This window comes from Melampsora larici-populina (assembly GCF_000204055.1).
Source record: "Melampsora larici-populina 98AG31 unplaced genomic scaffold MELLAscaffold_3, whole genome shotgun sequence".
Taxonomy (NCBI): Eukaryota; Fungi; Basidiomycota; class Pucciniomycetes; order Pucciniales; family Melampsoraceae; genus Melampsora; species Melampsora laricis-populina.
The window spans coordinates 387,360-411,358 of record NW_006768767.1 but is presented as its reverse complement, the minus strand read 5'-3'; the positions used below and the strand labels follow the sequence as shown (position 1 = coordinate 411,358).

General features: G+C 43.6%; 2 protein-coding genes across 2 annotated transcripts; both read right to left on the bottom strand.

The window, feature by feature from the left end:
• Nucleotides 1-10,234: 10,234 nt before the first annotated feature.
• Nucleotides 10,235-11,400, bottom strand: MELLADRAFT_102197 (uncharacterized protein; the record flags this gene model as incomplete). Its single annotated transcript, XM_007404895.1, has 2 exons — nucleotides 10,235-10,437; nucleotides 11,253-11,400. 2 exons carry the CDS (start codon nucleotides 11,398-11,400, stop codon nucleotides 10,235-10,237), a joined length of 351 nt encoding a protein of 116 aa, XP_007404957.1.
• An 11,909-nt stretch (nucleotides 11,401-23,309) lies between these two features.
• Nucleotides 23,310-23,999, bottom strand: MELLADRAFT_90792 (uncharacterized protein; the record flags this gene model as incomplete). The annotated part of the gene is made up of 1 exon (XM_007404894.1): nucleotides 23,310-23,999. The coding sequence occupies one exon, from the start codon at nucleotides 23,997-23,999 to the stop codon at nucleotides 23,310-23,312; it is 690 nt and encodes a 229-aa protein (XP_007404956.1).

Sequence of the window (23,999 nt, the reverse complement as noted above, 5' to 3'; positions counted from 1 at the left end):
CGTGTAAAAGGAGGCGGATTCGGTTGATGTCAACGGAAGGGAATTTAACGTTATGGAGCAGGTGCCACATACGCAGGCCGGTGAGGTACCTTTTGGTTGTATTGCTAATGACTTGGTGATTCCCTTCCTTGATGCTGCACCAGAAAATGAACTCGTAAATCATAGTGTTGGTGGCGGGGAAAAAGTATATAACGCTTTCTTCTGATACGAATTTGAAAAATTTTCGGACAGCCGCCGCGTACTGTTTGATAGTCGACGCTGCCCATGCGTAGGCGAGGATGTATTCGCTGCCCTCGTCTAGAACCTTAGTGACTGCCGGTGATGACTTATGGAGAGTCAAGCGAGAGGAATCGAGCATCATTTTGAAGACGTATTCGGCGCTGGAGTTTGGGTAATCAAATCGTGTAAATCTGGGGGAATAGTGATTTGGATCCTTCGTTTCGCAACCCCAGGTGCCAGGAACCTTCTAGTGATTTTGCAAAACCTTTTGCAGGGCCCAGAGAACTGGAAGGACATGCTGCTTAGTTGTGTTGTTGGATTGGAAGATCTGCGTTGAGGTTTTGAACATTTCTAGGATAGGCATCATATACTTGATGGCTGCCCAATCAGCGGTGGTAATGGCAAGTTTGGATCTTTTTGGGTCGGAAGTGTAAAGGTCCAGTGACTTCTTGAGATCTAGCGTCCGTTTGCCCTGGGTAAAGCGGAGCAAAGTAGATTGGGTTTCAGTATGGTGGCAATGAGGTGGAAATAAAAAATCAAGTCCTCACAACGTAGTAAAAGTAATTCCAACGTGTTGGAGGGCAGCTGAGAGGGAGGAGGAGTGGATTGTGAACACTATTGCGGATCTTGATGAACACCTCCAGTTCTTGAGGAATTTTGCAGATATGGGTGTCCAAGGCACGGATTTGGCTAACAACGGTTGAGTTTTCCTTGCAAGAGGAAATCACTGCAGGGGTGACTCTTGAGGTTGAGATTCAGTACTGTTGACAATGTCCTCATAGGCGGCTTGGCTAATGTCAAAATCATCTTGGGTGGGACCGTTCACCTGATCTAGAGAGTTGTTATAATCAGAGTCACGGTTGGCACTAGAGGGTGTATTTTGGGAGTCAAAGTTGGAAGAACGAAGTTCATCGGGTTTGAAAGAGAGTGTGTCTTCAGCAAGGCCAGAGGTTTCAAAGGCTTTGAGGTCCGCGTCGGTCACCTCTGTCAGCCTGAGATCCTAAGTATGTGGATTACTAGGTAGGTCAAGTCTGAATATTACTCACAAAATGTATTTTATCAAGTTTAACACAATGGCAATTGAGACTTGAGGGAAATTATTTTTCAGGTTCTTTGTGAGTAAGAAAGGAATTATATTTGTTAGCTATAATTCTCTTAGGTGCGGAATGAAACCTCTGCCAGGTTGGTAGTAAAAGTGCACTCACTTAAACTCCCTTCTAAGGTGAATACATGAGTAATGTAAGCTAGTCCTTAGGATAACGCTTCAGAGTTAGTTTGATAAGACAAGAACCTTATCAAAAACAAATATAGGAACTTTAGTTAAGATAGTTAATACTATTACAATCTGTAACGTCCTAGGTAGATGAAATGAGTAAAAGATAAAAGAGAAAAGGGGATCTGGTTGGAAACAGTAGTTTAATACAAAAAGAAAAAATAGAGAGGTCTAATTTCTAAAGTGTAACAGTTTGTTTCTAGCAGATGTAAAAAGGTAAATGAAGTGTTTGATCTTTAAACTTGTAAGTTTGTAAATTGATAAAAGTTTATTTGGTAAAAAGATAGTGATCCACCTTTGCTTCAAAAAGGTGCCTACTTCTTTATATGTCTTGTTTCTAGTGAAAGTGGATTATGAATTGCTCCTCAGGGTTTGAGTGTTTTTTGACTAGCTGGTTTAATTTGGATTGTAGCTTGGTTTTGTTAAGGGTAGATGTGGTTACCTCAACGGTTTGCCTAGGCAGGGTCTGTTGGTATCCAGACCCTTGGCTTAGTTTGTAATTGATCATGACTAATCAGAATCTCAAGATAATTCTAATTTGAGTATTCCTTACGTCTTGTTTATCATCTCTTAAGTATTTTAATTAGTACACTCTTGACACTGAGTGATAGCAATGTTATTTTAATAATGTTGTGTTTTGGGTTTTCTTTGTTAACGTGATAGAGGTTCTGCTCTGCAGAACCTCTTACCATTGAAAAACTCGCCCATGCCATCAAGAAAGTCTTTGGCGACCAAATTGATGACATGACACATGCAACCGTGAAAGCAAGATTCAAAGGGCCAGTGAATACCAATTGTAGCATAGCGGTCGGATAGCAACTTAACCATCACATGGTTGAAGGACATGTTGTCCCCAGTGACCAAAAAGTCATTTTGCACAGCGCCAACATGGTCCAGAGCCTTCCAATACACTTTGGCAAGGTTCTTGCCGGTTTGTTTGCCTTCCAGGGTCTGCAAATACAGTTCAATGTCAGCTTAGTACACATTAAGCATAATAAATGATAAACATAAATAACCAACGGACCTTGAAGGCTAGCAGCCAACGGCAAAATTTTCAGTCACCATTGAGGAAGAATCTGTTAATGGCCATGTACGTGTGAGAGAAATCCGCACTTGTCCAACAGTCGGTCGCGGTTGAGATGGAACCAGGAACTCAGGACACTTTGTCAATTAGCTTCTGTTCCAAATCAAGGAACAGAGCTTCTGAATCTGCCTTGACCCCCATTAGACCGGGCCAATGGAATGATGGGCAGACCCCACCGAAGATCAAAAAAGGGATATTCTTGCTGATAACAGCTCCTGCAAGGAGGCTTTGGAGGTCCTTCTTCCTGGTGGCTGCCGCGATCGGGTCCCCCTCTGCCGCGATACTGCCCGGGGAATGATTGAATCAAGCTAACACCAACCCAACACATTGACGGCGATGTTTGTGCAAGTTTGAGTTTGGACATCTAGTGACCGAAAGAACAACACTGAGGAATACTTTGTCAGCGTCGTTACTGGATAACATCCGTAGGTATATAGACATGTTTACCCGCAGTGAAGGCATTGATAACATTTTGTATCCTCGCCCTTGGTGAGGTCTGTGGATGGCTTTGGGTCCTGGAAGTTCAAACAAAAGTACACAAGAGGTACAAAACATCAGTTTCAAATGTGATACAAGAAATCACTCATAATCAGGCTAATTTTCAATTGGCCACACTCACATCAAAGTATAGGTAGACATCTGAACAATGTCAATTGGATCTTAACATTGAGTCTTCACCGTCTTGCAAAGTGGTATCAGGGACTAAATTTGACTAAGGTCTGTAGAGGGGAATCACGGGCAAAAACTAGGTTTGGTAATGATCTACTGAAACAAGTAAGAAATGTGACAAGAGAGGAAACACATAAGTTGATAGAGAACATAGGATCTTATATATGGAACATGTTTGACAAGGCGTTTCAACTATGACATATATGGAAAGAATGAAACCCGGTCAAGATCACAATATTCCTTCATCTTCCAAATGGTCTAAACCAATAATGGGTGAGCCTAGGCTAAATGCTTGGTCATCTCCAATGCCCAGCCAGGCCAAGCCGTAACAAGGTCAAGAAGGCACAGGGGAATCAGCTGGGGTTGGAGGTACACAACCCAAAGAGACAACTTGAGATGCGGAAACCACATGTGAAGTCGCATTGGTCGTATTGGAGGGTAATCAAATCATCAAAGATACGCAAGGAGTCAAACCACTTGAGGTTACACTACCACGCCGGGCGTAGGGAGATGTCAACATAGGAGGTGACTTCTGGATTTGGAGGTGACTAGGCATGATGTGGTCAAGCAACTTGGCAGGGCTTTTGAATTGACAAAAAAGAGTGGAAGAGGCCAGATAGAGTAATCAGTGAGAGTTTCAAGAATTAAAAATATTCAAAGGATACAATCTTCAAAATGTGAAGATGAGAGGCAAGGGGGGACAGTTGGAAAAGTACAAAAGAGATATAGGATGGAGACTCACCGGTTATCATATGTCCATTCCAGAGAACTTCCGAACTTCTCCATTTCTGAATCAACCCATGCCAAACCAGGGAGCCACAACTCAAGATGGCCACCTGGAAATTCTTTACACATTAAGAGTATGATTGAAGATTTAATAGATGTATATGTAGTTTGATTTGAGAGACAATAAGCCACACTGTCAGTCTGGAAGTGTGATGTTGATGTGGATCACGATGTCAAAATGGAAGGCCGGATTGGGCAAGGCAAGGGGCAAATCGGAAGGAAAGGCACTGCCAGCATTAAAGAGGTTCCCAGCACTGCCGACATACTTGCCTCGGGTTGAGAAATCCAAGGCATCATCGGATGCATATCCTCGGATGAATCCTGTCCGAGGTGTCAATCCGAGGCAATCTTATGCGTCATGAAATGGCTCGGATCAAATCTTCAGACAAGAGCTGTCCGAGGGCATAGACCCGAGAATACCTCGGATTGTGAGATCCAAGGTAAAAATGTTGGCAGTGCAGACGGGAATATGGGTTGTAGGGATCAGACCGCCATTGTGATATATGTAGTCACAAAGGCTGTCTGATTCCCACGACCCATATTCCCATCTGGGAACCTCTTTAATTCTGGCAGTGAGGTGGACAAGGTTGAGTTCGATTTGAGATATTTGAGATATTTGAGATATCATAAGCCACACTGCCAGTCTGGAAGTGTGGATAGGACGAGGACAATGGCCAAATGGAAGGCAGGATTGGGTAAGACGAGGGGCAAATTGGAAGGAAAGGTGGACAAGGTTGTTTGATAAGGGTTATCGAGGGTGGTGGTAGCTATTTTAAGCGGTTTAATGAATCAATTATCCATATCCTAGAGCGTAGAATCTGGATTCTATATCATATCATAGAATCTTGATTGTGTTGGGAATCCCGGGATGGAGTGTTGGGCTGATTTGGCTGAGTATTTGGATGAGTAACCTCATCCAAACAAGAAACAAGGGTGGAATCTGGTGGTGGGTATTTGGCACGGAGAGAGGGTGCGCTAGAGTCCTGCGTAATAATTTTACGCAGGCGAGTGGGTTTTCCAAAGTGGAGTACAGCTCATTCTGGCCACTTTGGGAGTAACTGTACTGTTGTGCGGGGCCAAACCCCGTGCCAAGTGAGTATGAGTAGAGTATACTCATACTCACTGCTGCATCCCTGATGCAAGTACCGTGAAATCACAAAGCAAAAATATTTTGGGTACCCCTGTATTTCATCTGCTCACAAAGGATCCTGTTGGAGTCTGGAACATGAGATCACTCAGAAAAATTAATCATCTTACTTGTTGTGGATAGCTTCTGCCAAACCTTTGATTCCTCTCAATCAGTGTTGTGTTGTGAATAATGTCACACAGTGCAGAGCCTTTTTTAGGCTAAGTGCCACAATCATTCCAAAGCAGACTGTTCACTTCACCATAGCACAGTTGAAACAAAGTCTCCTAGACCCTTGAGCATTGCAAACACTTTTGTTATGGAAATCAATCTTAGTAGGTTATCCACCATCCACCATTGACTGATAAAAGTGTTACTAGTGGAACTCCGGCACTGCAGCTTGCTTTCAAGCTCAATCATCCAGGTCTTATTGATATTGTCCTCTTACTTAACAATCATCACTTTTTCTCTTAATTTTTGCATAGTTGAAGAATCCCTTACGGCATAAACAGCTGTTGTAACCTCAACCAAGCCATTTGGTTGATTTCATAGTGCCTGTGAAAAGGGCCCTCCCTATACTGTTCACAACTGTTTTCCAGTTGTGTGGCTTTTGAGTGGCAAATGTCTACTCATAGACAAAGGGACAAGACTTGATGAGTTGTGTCAAGGCCTCAGGAGAACAAGCAGCCAAACAGCGGCTCAGTAATTCAAATACAACCCAACACATTAACCCAAACAACCCATCAATGTCAACACCAATATATTTACTCAAAAGTTATCTGCTCAATGACCCAATTCAGAGACTTCATAATTTTCAACTTGTTCATCATCTCTTGATCAATTTCCTTCCAGTTAACCACATTTGTTGTAGGCGCTGGGGAATTTTCAGAACAGGCTTAGCCAAAGCTAGAACAAACTTAAACCAGGGTACAGTGGGTCAAGCAAGAGCAAAAAGTGAAAAGAAAAAGTTGCATAGGAATTTACTGTGTCATATATCCATACTCTTTGAATTAATCTTGGAACAAATCACAATTACAATGTGTTAAGATTCTGATGAAGATACTGATTTCAATGGATTCATTTGCATTAAGATTCCACTAAACCATCAACAATGACATACTTTCTAAGAAAATGTTAGCAGCACAATCACTCATATTTGAATTCAAATTCAAAGTCCCTTGCAGAAATTTGCCAGAAAGAGGAGTTTGCAATATTGTCTATTACAGAAAATAAGGAGATATGCAAGAACAACCAGAAAAAGGTTGGTTTGAAAATAGTGACGGTCATGATTCTGAGGTGAAAATACTCAACACACAGCCGCTTATAGACTGATTAGTGATTGTAGTGGACTTCATTGTGCAGTGCAACATCTACAAAGCATTTCCCAGTGTAAATGTAAAGAGAAGCTCAATAGATCTGTAATACATACAATAATCTGTTAACAAAAAACCTGGATCTGAAGGTTGGTAAGTTTGTGATACAATTGGGGACCTCATGAATTCAAATAGATTTTTAAGACAACACAAATCTTTGTTATCATCTTGTTAGGAGCAAACTCGGGTGTATGATACAGATAATTGACTCCAAAGGATTTGAAAGCAAAACGTTAGACATTATAATGTAGTCACTAAACCAAGTTTATAATCACTGATGCAGTCTTTAAACATCTGTGTCGTCAATGCCAGGCCATGATGCCATAAGTGGGTGTAGCAATGAAGACAGTACAATCTATAACAAATTATCAGAGTTGGACGGACCCATTACCCAGAACTACAACAGATCTGATATCAGAAACATGGGGTACCACAGCTTCATTTGGTCCTCACAACCAAAGGGGGGCAGTGGAGGAACATATTACATATGATAATGATGATGTGGCGGCTGGGAGCCCAATATCTAGTCAGACACTACACCAAATGTAATCTTTTCCAAGCATAAAAGAAAATTTCAGGCATGTGTTCCTGCAGGAAAGTCCTCACAGCACCTAGGAAATGGCAAAAATACATAGAAAGGTCTATCAGTTTTTTAGTTGTGACTGTAATCTCCTGTATTTTTTTTGTATTTTTCATTTACATACCTTGTGGATGTACTATTGATACATATTCTTTAGCCTCCAAATTGTGGCCTGTAAACATCTTACCTTGGTTGGGTCAAAAACTTGTTGTTTTTGCACTCTGGAGCCTAAAAACCTTGTTTCATTAGTACATCTAAAGGGTATTACAATGAAAAATACGGAAACATATGAGCAGTATAAAGAAGCAAGCAGAAAAACTGTCCGACTTTTCTTTGTATCTCTCCCATTTTTTGTGTTGTGGGCAGTTTTCTACAGGAATATATTCCTGGACTTTTCTTTTCTGCTTGCAAAAGATCACATCTGGTGTAGTGCAGATTGTTTGACAAAATAATTGTCCTCTTGTCAAGAAAACTTTGAAAGGTTGTTTGAACTGTATTCAAAACCTGCCAAAAGAAAAGAACCTCTTATTGTCTGTCAAATCAAATCAGCTGTTTCTAAATCAGGTTCTTCTCAAAATGATAGATTGTTTTTGGTTTTGTATTCAAGTGTTGGCTTTGTAGAGGTTTACACTGGTTGAATGAAATCGCTATTCCAGATTCAGCAAGATCATAAAACTCAAGGAAAATTCATTCATTGAGCTTCATTCAAATTTTCATTTTGTTTTAAATTCATCAATACCTTGCATACTCAAAAAGTGATTCTGAGTTTACTGGTTTTCCAGTCATGGTCCAATGTTTCAAAACATCTGTGGCCTGTCCGGTTAAGCTCATCAATTCGTATCTTCATTCCAGAGACTTAAAGTGTGTTCACTTAGCCCGGTTTTCTAGAAAGCAGTTTCTAGGTGACCACTTTCGTACATGTGCAAAAGTCTTTTTTTTCATAAAATGTCTTATTTTCACTTTTTGAAAGCAAGACATCAAAAAGCATGTGAAATGTGTTTGCTTTGTTCACCTTTTAAGGTCAGCAGGGCACAGAACGTGATTGGTGATGGTACAAACAACCATCACCAATAATGTCAGATTCAGATTCCTTTGACTCAAACTCCACAAGGTCATCAACATTGTTCTGAAAAAGCAACCTGCTCAAGATTGCTATTCAAGGTGGAAAAGCTTTCCTAGAGCTCTTGAACCCTGCTTGCAAGATTCCATGTCAAACGTCCAAACTCCGTGGGAATCAATATACAAAAGAAATATTAGAAGGAAGTGACGTACGGTTTCGAGAGTTGTGTCAAATGGACAAACTTTCCTTCAAGGGCTTAATCAAAGCCCTTGAAGGCAAGCTCACTGTCCAACGCAAGAGGAGTGTGACTGTGGAAGAGCAAGTGATGATTTTTCTATTCATTGTTGGCAACTCGGGCTCTAATCAACTCGCTGGAGAACAATTCTAGCGTTCTGGTGCCACTATCAGCCGATATTCCAATGATGTTCTCAACGCCATCACCTCTCTTCAATTCATCTACATCGTCCAGCCTATCGCAAATGGCCTTTGTCCAAAAGAGATACGGACAAATCCAAGGATGACTCCTTATTTTGACAATTGTGTGGGTGCTATTGATGGCACCCACATCCCTTGTATTGTACCTGCGGATTGTAAACCAGCACATTGAAACCAAAAAGGTGATATCAGCCAAAATGTATTAGCAGGTTGTTCTTTCAACATGCTATTTACCTTTGTGTATGCAGGATTAGAAGGCTCTTATGCAGATGCTCGAGTCCTTCATCAAGCACTTGAATATGGGTGTTTTGTTGTTCCGGAAGGTATGTGACTTATAATATCAATTATTGTTCATATGTTTGACTTGTTTTTTCCTTCTCTCAGACCACTTTTATGTTGTGGATGCTGGATATGCAAATGTGCCAGGATTCCTGACTCCTTATTGATCTGTTGGATATCGCCTCAAGGAATGGAGGCACTCAGGTCTTACACCACAAACGGCGAAGGAATTATATAATCACCAACACTTGGTGCTTCAAATTGTTATCAAACAAATCTTTGGCATCATGAAGATGTGATTCCCAATCTTAGCCTGTATGCCCTCCTTTCCTTACAAAACCCAAGTAAGGTTTGTGATTGCTTGCTGTGTCTTACATAATATAATCCGACTTGAATCTGGCAAGGACAATTTTTATGAAGAGTACGCCTTAAAAGAAAGATTAGAAGCCAGGTTGGCCCGTGATGATGACAACCCCAACCATGGGTTGCATCCACTCCTGCACAGTGCACTCAAGCAAGTGATCAGCGTGATCATATTGCAGAGGAGATGTTTTATGATCACATACATGCTCCTGCTGCTTGCCAACATGTTTGTATGATTTATTGTAATTTTTTAATACTTGAATCTGGAAAGTTTTCCTGTTTCATTTTGAAGATATCATTTCATCAACTTTTCCTATTTAAGATGGTCTCTGTATTTCAGTTGTATTGTTTTATTATATCGCTTGTACAAATTTAAACTATTGTGTATTTAAGCTATAATATTATATATAACTTGTACAAATGATCTGCAATAACAAATAAGATTAAAAACATAAAATAGAAAGAAAATATAACAGGTTTACTTGTCCTGATAAAATTGAGATACCCTGGCTTCACTGCTGAACCAATCACTGAAACTCCTTGGACATGTGACAAAAGAAAGATGCTGTGTCATCATCCTTCAATTTGTTGCCTACCGTGATGATGTGTTCTGGCTTGAGTTCTTTCTTGCATCCACGATTGAATATGTCCATTGCCTCTTTTTGTTTTGGGTGTTGCTCAAGCTTCATCTTTGCTATTTTAATTCTATCATTTTTGCCTTGTTCATCCAACTCAACAGCTTGATTGATTGATTGTGCAACAAGCTTAGGTCCACTGGTGCAATATCTTTTGGCAGTTGATGTTGATGTGTCTCTGTCAGCCAGTCCCATCTTGCTACGTACAAATTTCATCACAGGAGTTTCCTCCTCATCGTTGTTAAATTGGTGCTGAGCAGCTTTTAGATGCCTTGCAAAAATGTTCTTCTGTATTGAAGATTGGCAAAACCAGTCAGTACCATTTTCTTCGATTGATTATAGTCTGATATTTTTAATGAGAACTTACTTCATTCTGTGTTTTAACAGCAGCTGCTTTACCCTTTGACTTCGCGGGAGCATCCGACTCACTACTAGTCCCATCAGCCTTATCATTAACGTACTCATCCTTGAATGGCTTTTGCTTGGCTTCCAAATCCTCGCTACTTTGATTGGTAGCCATCCTTTTGATGGACTCAGATTCAGATGGAATCAAGTCTGCGATAAAGCAGATAATTTTCAATGTTTTGATCCAACTGATGAAAAAGAAAGTAAACCAACCATTTTTTTCACTTTCTTTTTCATCATCGGATCCAGGTGGAATCACTTTTCTTTTCTTGCTTTGAGTACCAAATTCTCCACTACCATTTTCTTGTAGATGTTTCACAGGTATGATTGCTGAGACGGCTTGGTAAGCTGGAAAGCCATTATTCTTGATAGGTATGGTGTCCTTGTTTCCTGACTATAAGTAATGAAAGATGATAAACAAGCAAAAAGATCAATAAACAAAGAAAGACAAAAAAGGAAGAAATATTGAAGAAGAATTGAAAGAAGAAAGAAAGACTGACCCCCTTGATCCAAGCTTCCCACCATTCTTTATCAGCATGAACTAAACCCATTGTGGTATCAACCCCAGGAGCTTGTTATGATCTGTGACACTGGTCTGCGGGCATATCACAACCCGTGAAAGGGGGACGGACTGAGTCCCACTCTTGTAGTCTGAGCGTCTCCAACTTGCTCTTTTCCCTATGCTACAATAACTATATTACGTAGTACCCATCATCCTCTCTCTCTCTGTCCCACACGCAAGACCCCCAAGCCCGGTTGTAACATATTGTAGCATCTAACTCAAGACAGAATCCAGAGGAAGAGTTATACAAGAAGAAGAAAGCAAGAAAAGAAAGAAGAAAGAAAATTTTTAAGGAAAGAAAAAAGAAGACACAAAAAGACATTAGAAGAAGAAGAAATTAAAAGAAAAGAAAGACGAAAGAAGACAAAAGTATATATATAGATAGTCGCATTAGTTCATTGACGTAATCCCCAAATCCCAATCATCACCACCACGCCTTCATTCGAAGTACCATCAGACGACCTCACGTCGTTAGAAGACGATTCCTGGTACGATCCCCTACTAGACAAACCCGTACAACCATCAGCATCAATGGCAACTGCCGAAGACATGGAGCGAATCTCAAGGCAAATGGCGGACCTGAACGCCAGACTCACCGAGGAAACCGCTCTTTGTCAGGCTGCCGAAGCACGACTAAATCAGATCGAGGCAGCCCGAGCACCACCAACAAACCCCGGTCCTGCACCCACCACCACCGCCACCCCTATGGTTGCTGCTGTACCACCACCACCGGTGACCAGCAATACTTGCATTCAAGTCGCCCGTCCTGAACGATTTACCGGCACGCGAGGAGCGGCCGCAGAGGCCTTTGCGAGTCAAGTCGGACTCTACGTTGTGGTAAACGCCAGCCTCTTTACCTCGGACACCACAAAAGTCATGTTCGCGTTGTCATACCTAGGAGGCGATGCTATCCAGTGGGCGCAGCCTTTCCTTCGACGGGCGCTACACCCTGCTGAATCGGAGCCTGTCACGTTCGCCAAATTTACCGAGGCATTCCAGGCTGTGTTTTTTGATTCCGACGACGGCAACACGCTGAGAAGGCATTACGTGCGCTGAAGCAAACCAAGTCAGCCGCTGAGTACACAATTCAGTTCAATCAACTCGCGCCTACCACGGGATGGGAACTTTCGACTCTCATTAGTCATTATTGTCAAGGGTTGAAATTAGATGTTCGTGTAGCAATGGTGCGGGAGCAATTTGAGAAGCTGGAAGACATCACAAGATTAGCGTGTGCAATTGATGGAGAATTAAGGGGTGAAGTCAGCACTTACACACCGCCAACCCGCTCAGCACCCTCGGACGCGATGGATATATCATCAGCTAGGTTTTCTATTTCGTCAGAGGAGTATCAACGTAGAGTGGGGGAGCAACTATCTTTTCATTGTGGGAAGTCTGGGCATAGAGCGAGATGGTGTAAGGGGAAGGGTCGTGATAAGGGAAGAGTTGGAGGAAAGATTGCTGAACTGGAGGCTAAGATTGCGGCTTTAGAAGGAGAGAAGACGGAGAGAATCAGGTTGTCAGCTGCTGATGAGTCAAAAAATGGAGGCGCTCCGCAGTGACGGACGTGCCACCCCTGGGCCTAGGCAGGAATGAAGAGATGAGGGAGATAGATACTGTTAGCAACCATGAAATCAAGGGCTCCGACCCACGTGTGTTTACCTCCATCTCCCTCTCCAAGTCCCACCTTGCCACGTCCCATAAACCTTTGACCCCCCCAGCCCAAGCTTTGATCGACTGTGGTTCAACACATGAAGTGCTATGTACCACATTTGTCGAGCGCAGTGGTCTACCTGTATCCAAACTCAAGACCACAGGTGATGTCTATGGATTCAACGGTGCCCCACGCACTGTTGCCCACGACGCCGAACTCTACATTGATAATGATGAAGAGAAGACCCGATTTCTGGTAACGAAAATCAAGGACTTGTATGACGCCATTCTTGGCATGCCCTGGTTAAAGAAAAACGGCCACCGGATCGATTGGAAGAACGGCATATTACGCCCGAAGTCAGAATCAACTCAGATAGCAGCACTCAACCTTGCTACCGAAAACCACCAATCCAACACCGACTTACTTGAAAAACACGATCACCTTGCTACCCTTGAAGTGGTATCGTCTAGCCCGAAAAACACCCCGGATCGCCAATGTGCTCGGAAGGGGAAAGCCTGGGACAGTGACAAGGGGGTTGTTAGCATTGCTAGCGTTAAACCCCCGCAAGGTGAGTTCGATAATGGACCCAGACCCTTACTCCTTGCCACGGATGACAAGCCTTTACCTTTTCGAATTCAGACCCTACCAGCCATACCCGAGACATCAATGCCAAAGGAACCAACTGCACCCGCCACTGAGGAGCGGATAAAGCCCAAAGTGTCGCCTACTCCGACAAACACCCCGGATAATGTCAGCGTGCGGAAGGGGGAAGCTAGGAAAATTGGCGAGGGGGCTCTCTTACTTCAGGAGATCAAGCCCCCGCGAGGTGAGTCCGATACGCCCATTCCCAGTGTTGTTGAAGCAGATCACAAGCTTTTACACCCCGGGATTAGATTTGACGCATCAATAGCCGCGGCCAACGCATCCTGGAACGTGTCGGCTAAACTGGCGGCTGAAGCTTCAAAAGACAAGATTGAGATGTCAGCAGAAGAACTCGTCCCAACCCAGTATCACAGATATATCTCCATGTTTATAAAGACGAAGTCAATGACATTACCTCCCTGCCAAAGGTACGATTTCCGCGTAGAACTCGTGCCAGGAGCAACCCCGCAAGCCAGCAAAATGATCCCGTTGTCACCTGCCGAAGAGACTGCCCTCAACACCATGATTGATGAGGGACTGAGCAAAGGAACCCTACGTAGGACAACGTCGCCGTGGGCCGCACCTGTCTTGTTTACTGGAAAAAAAGATGGTAACCTCCGTCCTTGCTTCGACTACCGGAAATTAAATGCACTCACTGTGAAGAACCGCTACCCACTCCTGTTAACCAGGGAGCTAATTGACAGCCTGCAAGATGCCGAGAATTACACAAGCCTCGACATGCGCAATGGTTATAACAATCTGCGGGTGTGGGAAGGAGATGAGAAAAAGTTAGCTTTCATCTGCAAGAGAGGTCAATTCGAACCACTAGTAATGCCCTTTGGGCCGACGGGAGCCCCCGGCTACTTCCAATTTTTTATATCCGACATATTTCGAGACAGGATTGGAAAGGATCTAGCCGCTTACCTGGATGAACTACTGATATACACGCCAGCGGGAGTTGACCACGAGAGTGTTGTCGAAGAAGTGTTGAAAATACTTGAGTCGCACAGTATCTGGTTGAAGCCCAAGAAATGCAAGTTTTCAAGAAAAGAGATTGACTACCTCGGACTACTGATCTCAAAAAATAAAGTACGGATGGATCCATTGAAAGTATCAGCCGTCACCGACTGGCCTGCACCTGCAAATGTAACCCAAGTTCAGCAATTCTTATGGTTTGCTAAATTTTATAGAAGATTCATCAAGAATGTTTCAAAAGTGACACGACCCTTACACGACTTAACTTGTGAGGAAAAACTGTTCGTGTGGACCAAATCGCGAGAAGATGTGTTCCAAACACTAAAGACTTCCTTCACAACGGCACCGATACTGAGAATTGTGGATCCCTATAAGCCCTTTATTCTTGAGTGTGACTGTTCGGACTACGCCTTGGGCGTAGTACTTTCCCAAAACGACGATTGAGGGGTTCTCCACCCAGTAGCATTCCTGTCGAGATCTCTAGTCCAGGCTGAACAAAACTATGAAATTTTTGATAAGGAGTTGTTAGCTGTAGTAGCGTCCTTCAAAGAATGGAGGCACTACTTAGAGGGGAATCCAAACAGACTAGAAGTTACGGTATTTACTGACCATAAGAACCTCGAGACGTTCATGACAACCAAGCAACTCACAAGGAGGCAGGCTAGGTGGGCTGAGGTATTAGGATGCTTCGATTTTTATATTTGATTCCGACCAGGACGAGATTCGACCAAACCCAATGCCTTATCGAGGAGACCAGACTTGGAACCGACACAGGATGAGAAACTATCATTCGGGAGTCTTCTACGACCGGAGAACCTATCTGAGTCTTCGTTCAACGCCGACCTAGACAGCATTGAGGCCTGGTTTGAGGAGGTGGAGGACTGGTTTGAGCAAGACGTAATGGAATCAACGCCAGAAACAATTGAAATTGACGCTATTGAAAGAACGCAAGACTCACCTGTCTGGACTGATGAAGCCATACTCGACAGAATACGGGAACAATCGCCACTCGACTCACGTATTGAAAACTTAATGAAAGTAGTGAAGACAATGAAGGGAAAGGTGTTATAAGATGCAGTTAAGGGTTATGAGGTCCATGGAGGTATACTTTACAAAGATGGCCTGATAGAAGTCCCAAACGATAGTCGCTGTAAGTTTGAGATCCTGAGAAGTCGACACGACAGTGCCTTGGCGGGTCACCCAGGACGGATGAAGACCTTGAGCTTGGTACAGAGACAATACCACTGGCCATCCATGAAAATGTACGTTAACAAGTTCGTTGATGGGTGCAACTCTTGCCTAAGAGTAAAACCATCAAACCAAGTACCCTTCGGATCGCTGGAACCGCTACCTATACCAGCGGGGCCTTGGACAGACGTCAGCTATGACTTCATTACAGAACTTCCATTGTCAAACGGTAAGAACTGTATATTGACAGTTGTAGATTGCCTTACAAAAATGGGGCACTTCATACCATGCACGACAGAAATGAATTCAGAAGAGCTCGCTACACTGATGCTGAAGTATGTATGGAAATTGCACGGCTTACCTAGGACAATCGTATCTGACCGAGGGAGCGTGTTTGTGTCAAAAATCACCGAATCACTGAACAACCAACTGGGCATCAAGCTGCACCCGTCGACGGCGTATCACCCTCAGACAGACGGACAGACGGAGATTGTTAACAAAGCCGTAGAGCAGTATTTGAGACATTTCATATCTTACCGACAAAATGATTGGGAAGAGCACTTACCGCTTGCTGAGTTTACTTATAATAACAGTACACATTTGTCCACAGGTGTATTGCCCTTCAAAGCCAACGTGGGATATGACCTATCGTTTGGAAGGATCCCATCGACTGAGAGGTGCATCCCGGTTGTGGAAGAGCGACTGAAGACTATTGAAGAAGTACAGGACGAATTAAAAGAATCATTAATGCAAGCCCAAGAAATTATGAAAAAGAATCATGATACTCACACAAGGCCTACATCCAATTGGAAGATAGGTGATCATGAAGTGTGGTTGAATAGCCGTAATATATGAACTACAAGACCTAGTAGCAAACTCGACCATCGGTGGTTAGGTCCCTTCAGTATCGTCAAGAAAGTTTTGACCTCGGCGTATAAACTGGCGTTACCCATAAGCATGAGTAAAGTCCATCCAGTATTCCATGTATCAGTTTTGAGGAAGCACTCACCAGACGCCATCAAGGAAAGAGTAGAGACAGCGCCACCAGCAATCGAAATCGAGGGTGAAGAGGAGTGGGAAGTTGAGGAAATCCTAGACAAGCGTCGAAGAGGCGGAAAAATCGAGTATTTGATTTCATGGAAGGGGTTCAATCGAACTGAGGATTCATGGGAACCACTGATTAACCTACAGAATGCAAAGGAGATGATCGACATGTTTGATTTAAGGTTTCCGAAAGCTGAGGAAGATCACAGAGGAACCAGGAGGGTACGGAATTAGAGAGAGGGGCTGAAGCTTTTTCCCACCGGGTTTTTTAACGCCAAGCCCCGGGGAAAGACGTCCGGCAGCAAAGAGGGGCCGGGGCGTAAAAGGCGGGATAGTGTTATGATCTGTGACACTGGTCTGCGGGCATATCACAACCCGTGAAAGGGGGACGGACTGAGTCCCACTCTTGTAGTCTGAGCGTCTCCAACTTGCTCTTTTCCCTATGCTACAATAACTATATTACGTAGTACCCAGCATCCTCTCTCTCTCTGTCCCACACGCAAGACCCCCGAAGCCTGGTCGTAACAGAGCTCCAGAGGAGTCTTTGATCTTTTCAAAAGCCCGGTAAGTCTGCTTGAGCTGAAATTCAGTAAAAGCAGAGTCAATAATGAAATACTTCTGAAGTAAAGATTGATGAGTAAAAGAATGAAATGTATACCTTTTGGATGTGATTCTTCAAACAAAGCAGTGGCTCCTTGGTTTTCCATTGTTTGTTGTAGTCAATAAGAACTTGCTTCCAATCTTCTGCCTTCAGCCCTCCATCATTCCCCTTCCCAGGATCTGTTTGATGACTAAGCTCGTCGATTAACCATGCAGTGCACTTATGAAGCCATACGCCGCCACTAGTTACAATTTCATCATCGTCATTGTCATCATCTTCATTATCTTGCTGCTTTTCATGGTCTTTCTTCTTTTCATTATCTTCTTTCTTTTCATTTGTTTTCTTCTTTTCATTTGTTTTCTTCTTATCATTTGATTTAATTTCTTTTGTTTTGATTTGATCAGTTTGGGATCCTGATTTTGTTTTTTGTTTTATTTCTTTTTGATCAGAGCAGGCTGTGTTGACAATGGTTGATTGGTGGCTCCTTCACAATTACCACTGGTGTCCAATTCATTATCAGACATGGTGGAGTTGGTTGGATATGATGAGATGAAGACAACTGATGATTGAGTGCAAGAAGTGAAGAGTGGTGTTGATGGTATGGGTTCAGAGGGTATATGATGGTTTTGGATAGGTTTAACTTTATGACCTTCCGTACGGTGAACAGGGACTTGTCCCAATTTTTGAAGAAGTCAGAAAGGGCAAAAATCGAAAAAATTCGCTATTATCAAATTGTAGAAATCAAGGCAAAAAGCGATTTTTATAAGCATTCTGTACATTACAGAATGCTTGTAAATAGCAAATCAAACACTTTTTACAGAATGTGATTTCTGTGCTGTGTAAAATGAAATTTTGGGTCAGAATGCGCTTAAGTGAACGCGCTCTTAGTTTTCCTTTCTCATGCAGAGCTTTTTATTACTTCTCAGGGTGTGTCTCCTAGATGATCATGGCTCATGTCTTGGTTTCACAACTTATTCAACAAAAGATTTTCTGGTCGTATCCTTAGGTCTGGAAGTGTTACTACTTTGGCCCATTCAGCTTCTTTGCTGGAATTTATTCAAGCAGCTGGCTGTTGGTTGTTGGAAGCATTTTATATATGTGTTTAAGGACACGTGGCTAACCAGATTCTCAGAAATTTATTGGCCAGCCTTCCCATGTTGGTGTAAGGTTCAGACTAAAGGAACCTTCACTGGGGACTTGGCACTATCTCACGGTGGTTCAGAACCATGGAAAGCTATCTAGAACTCGGGATTGATTTCCTGTTCAATAGCTAGCTCCGGTCAGGGTTCGTGAGAGAAACCCAACAATCAGAAAACAATCACAAAAGAGAAAAGAAACAAATAGAGAAAGAAATGATGTAGACACGTACCTAGCTCCGGTCAGGGTTCGTGAGGAGAAAGAGGAACCCAACCAGGAGCTAGATGACTAATGTGATGACCTGTCTAAACCCATGTGTATGTATCCTTACATCCCTCCCCTTCTAAAAAAAAGAATTGCCTTAATCCAACCAAAAACCAAAAAAAAATAAAGAAACCAAAGAAAAGAAAAAAAAAATCCTCCATTGAATCCATAATAATTGAGAAAGAAAGAGAAGAAGAGAAAAAAAGGAAAAAATTGGCATAACTTGCCCCTAAAAATTTGTTATAGCAAGAAATTTGAAAAAGAAAAGCTAAAAAAGATAAAAAGTCATAAAAAAAAGAAACAGAACTAATGGTAACCTTGAGCGTGAGAGTCATGAGTTGAAGTGAATAATATAATGAATCTTGATGTCTTGATCTTGTCGTTGTCAACTTCGTGTTTGAGGTACTGCAATAAAACACAAAAAGTCCATGCAATGCTCACAAAGTGGCCAAGGTGTTGTTTGATTGAATTGATACGAGAGAGGAGGTGGGGCGTAGTTGCTTCGGTGGTGCATACTAAGTGGTGGGAACTTACTTTTGTACTCCTATTGCTCGCAAAACCCCTTCCCCCTCCTGATCGTCACATCTGTACTTCTTCAATTTTGAGATGTGGAAAACTGGATGAGAGTTGTCGTTGCCGTTCAGTTTGAGTTCAAAGTTCCGACCGTCGTTCACACATTTGATGACTTGGTAAGGTCCATCATACCTAGGTCGCAACTTGCTGGTCGGTCTGCCTTGCCCTCCAACAATTTGTTGGCGATCTTTACTATCTACGAGTACCCAATCACCTTCTTTTAATTGTTCACCCGGTCGTCTGCGATTATTGTAATACGTTGCTTGGTCTATTCGACTCGTCCACAACTTGTCTCGGAAGTCTGCCCATGCTGATTGGAGTTTAGCTATCCACTCCTGGACTTCCGGTACCGAGTTAGGGAGGATGGTGGTTGGAAAGAGTCGAGGCTTTTTTCCGTACACGTATTCAAAGGGCGAAACTCCTGTTGCGACATTAACCGCAGAGTTGATGGCGTATTCTACCGACGGTAGGCAGTCAAACCATTTACCGTGGTGTTGTTCCACCAGAGGTCGAAGAATCTGAACGATTGTTTTGTTTGATTTTTCGCTCCTTCCATCGCTTTGTGGGTGATAGGCAGTTGTCAGATTTACTTTGATGTGCAATAATCGATTGAGCTCTTGCCAGAAGTTTGATGTCCACAGTTTATCCCTGTCTCCAATCATACTTCTTGGTGCTCCAAAAATTGATAGCCACGATCCAAACACCCGTTGAGCAGTCTTTGCGGCAGTGTCTGTTTGGCACGTTGGGATCGCTCGTACAAATCCGGTTAATCGGCACGTTATCGATAAGATCATGTCGTATCCTCGGGCTTTTGGGAATGGTCCTATGAAGTCTAGAGAGATATCCTCCATAGGTGCCCTTGGACCATCGGTTGTCTGCATTCGTCCTGAAGCTAACGACGTCCTCCCCTTCGTACGTTGGCACTTGTCGCAGTGTTGAATAAAGTGCTTCACATCTTTGGCCAAGTCAGGCCAGAAGAACTCCGTACGTAGTTGAAGTAACGTCTTTAGAACGCCAAGGTGACCTAAAGCATCATGCGTCTGTTCAATGAGTCGTCGCCGCAGGTTGCCGGTGTTGGGTATAACCAGTCGATTGTCGATGAACATCAAGCCGTCCTTAGATTCGGTGCCTTCCCGTAGTGGTAATGTTGCAGCTAAGCGGTCACAGAAGGTGTCGAGATGGTATCCTTCTTTGATTTCGGATTTCATTTCGTCATCAAATGTACTACGTACTTCACACGAAGCGACTTCTTCAGCTCGTGAGAGGGCGTTGGCTACACTGTTATCCTCCCCTTTCAGATACTTGAAGTCTGAATCAAACTGGGATAGGGTCTCTAACCACCGGGCTTGTCTTCGACTGATGTTTCTTTGAGTTAGTAAGTGCGTTAAAGAATGGTGATCTGTCATTACATTAATCTTCAACCCTAAAAGCATCATCTTCCATTTCTGAAGGGCATTCACTACCGCCAACAATTCTTGTTCGTGTACGGGATAATTTTGTTCAGCTGGCGTCATTGTACGACTTTCATAAGCAACAGGAGACGACTTATCCCATTCTGATCCCTGGAATAGTGCTGCTCCCAACCCGTGTCCGCTGGCATCGGTGAACAACCAGATTGGTTCTTCCGAATCGTAGTCTAGTGTTTTCAATACCGGCAGTGTTGTGATAATGCGTTTAATATTCTCAAAAGCGTCATCTTCAGCTGCCCCCCATTTGAAAGTCTCATTCTTTTTCTTTGTGCTCGTCAAGGGGGATAGAGTACCTACATAGTGTGATAAACCATCAATAAAATTCTTTAAAAACTGCACCGTTCCCAGAAATCGCAACAGTTGCTTTTGTGACGACGGGGTTTTCCATTTTGCTAACTTCTCCACCTTAGCTTCGTCCGGGCATATACCTTCACCACTGATTTCATAACCTAAAAAGTTAATCTTGCGCCGAAAGAGTTTACTTTTTGATGGTGAACAATACAGTCTTGCAAGTCTCAATTTTTCCAATACTTGTCTTACATGATCTTCGTGTTCTTCAATTGAATTCGAAAAAACAACAATGTCATCTATATAGACAACACAGATCCTACCAATTAAGTCTCCTAGAGCCTCCTCCACTCGCGCCTGGTGAGTTGCTGGCCCATTTGTTAGTCCCATCGGCATTACTGCCCATTCGTACAAACCAAAAGGAGTCTTGACTGCCGTAAGCGGAACGTCTTCCTCCCTCAATTTCGTCTGAAAAAAGGAGTTGATCTGATCGATTATATAGAACACTTTGCCTGTTCCTACCAGCCGCACTGCCTCATCCACGTTTGGCAAAGGTGATCGATTGACGGTGTACTTGTTTAAAGTTCTGTAATCACAGACCCAACGTGGTAATGCAGTGGGATCTTTCTTTGGTATGATCATCGATGGTGATGCATACTGGCTTGTAGAACGTCGAATCCGCCCCGCCGCAAGGTGTTGGTCAATCAGCTTCTTCCAAGACCCTAAATATTTTGTGGGATAGGCGTATTGCTTTTCATTAAAAACTACATTTGGGTCAGTTAGTATGATCTTATGACGAATTTTGGATGATTCATTTTGCCCTTTAGGCGCAATGAAATCGTCCTCATCATCATCTTCTACCGCAGGTAGCTCGTCTGGGAAGAGGTCGGAGAAATCATGAAGCATCTTTTCTTCTCTGGCTGACAGGTCCCGGGACTCTTTCACTTGTTTTAAATTCTCAATGACGCAAGCAATCATTGACTGTTTTACTTCATCTCTGAGCTTATTCATTGCATTTTCTTCCTTCAATATGGTCTTTGTCGGTACATGTTTGACAGCGCGATCGTGAAGGGAAACATCAAGGTGGTATTTTTCAAGGAAAGGGGTCCCCAAGATAACATCAAACTTATCCCCCAATGGCGCCAACTTGAAAAAGGTTGAACCAAAACGAAGTGCAGGTTCATGAGCTGCCACGTTTGCGAAACAAAATTCTTTGAAGAAGAATGATTTACCATCACCTCCATCAATTGCTAGCTTTGCCTCGATTGGTGCAACCAGTGGCCGCCGTGGAATTTGTGCCAGTTTGTTCAGCCGATCCGACATTAAGTTGGTTTCTGCGGCTGAGTCGATTAAAGCCCGAATCAAAAGACCATTAATTTTCATTTTGAGGATGAGAGACTTTGTCCGAGACGAAGGAAAGTTGGCGCACCTTTCCTCTTCCTTGTCTTCAGCCAAATGAGCAACTAGGACGCGATCCGCCTCTTCATATCGAGTGATGTCTTGAGAAAAGAGATCTGAGTGATTATCGTCACGTTCTCCATGTTGCACGCTCGCAATGATTGAGGCTGGTGGGGGTGGTCTTCCTGCTGGTTTGGCAGTCGGCGCTCCAGGAGCCCTCGTAGATGCATTAGATGTCGGTCGGATCCATGGATTGATCCCAGTTTCGTGACGAGCTCGTGGACGAGGTCCTGGATTGAAAGTGTCCGGTACAGTCACAAACGGTCCCTTCGCTGGGCCGCGACATTGAGCATTCCCACACTTTGTGCGACAGTATCCACACAGTCCTACTTGTCTCATATACAAATGATAACGCCAAGCTGAATCGGCCCGTTGTTCTACCGTTCGTGTCTCGGTTGTTGAGGTGTTCATTGGGTAAGCAGGACGATTGACAGTTTGATGGTTGTCTTCAATAGCGTTCTGACGTGGTCGCCCTCTTGGTACCAGGTTGCTTGATTGAAGCAAATCCCAGACGTTGCTTGCGAGCGATATGAACGGCAGGATTTTGAACGGTGTTGCTTGAAGCAGGCCTCGATCTTTGATCCATCGCTGAAACACTTCTGGCGCCCCCCATACGATATATTCAGCCAGGTTACGAGCCGAAAGAGACGTTTGTACTTGTACGATGTTGTACAAGTCGCGCGCGCGTCCTACGTAAGTCTTGAAATCTTCGTTCATCCCCATCTTGAGCTGACGAATCTTCCATTCCGTGTCCTCTAGCCATCCGGTAGGTAAAGTCTCGACAGCCAGTTCATTCATCGCTTCATCCCAAGTCAACTCGTGTAAATCTGATGCTGAATTAACAAACCAGGCACCGGCTCGTGGTTTGACAAGTAAGGATCCTAAGATGATCAATTGTTGCTTATTGTCAACAAGATTCTTCAGGGTAAAGTACTGTTCCACGAGTCGTCGCCAGTTAAACAATGCCGCTGGGTTCTCTGAGGGCCCCGTGAATTTTGGGACCTCTGAGATTTTGATCTCGCTCGCGAGCGTCAATCTTGCTGTCTGAAGGGCAGTCGGAGCTGTCAAAGGCGGCTCTTGATCGATGGTGTTCGATCGGTCCACTCGTGGTAAGGGTTCCTCCGTCATATAGACAGGTATGGTGCGTCCAGAAGGTAAGTGCTCTTCAGTTCAAGTGAGTTCCAAGGTGGGGGGTCTGGTTTGAGTTGGCGGTACTTCCTGAGTTTGGAATTGACCTGCTCGAGGCCCAGAGGGAGTCGGAGTTGCTAAGTTGTTCCCACCACCTGGGTTGATCCCAAACGGGTTCTGAGATCCGCCACTGTTGCCTAAGGTGGGTGAAAAATTTGATAACATCTGAGACAGCGTTGTTTCGAGAGTGTCCAATCGTCGTCGGTCAGCAGCAGCCGTTTCTGCCTTCTGTTCCAACGTGGCGTTTTCCTGCTCCAACTGTTTCATTCTCGCATGCAGGGCTTCAATGATATCGTCCTTCGATTGGACTCCATCCTCTTTGCTCTTCCCCTTGACCGTCGCGGTATCGGACGATTCAGAGGCTGGCATTGTTGAGAAAACAAATCCGCCAGGTGCAATAGGGGTATTTTGAAAGGCAGTCTCAAAGTGATTGCGTACTATCTTGACATCAGGAGTGGTTATGGAGTCGTTTGTATTGGTTAGCGAATGAGATGATGACGGAAAGATAGTACGAAGAGTTTTATCCGGTGTCACAGGATCGTCTTTGGTAGGCTTCCAGTTGTATCGAGGAGGAGGAGGAGCCGCCGGTGATTCAATGAGGTCAGCAGATCGAGTTCGATGGAGCAAGGTTTCGGGGTTAATACAGAAGTTCGATGGGAGATTGAATGGCAT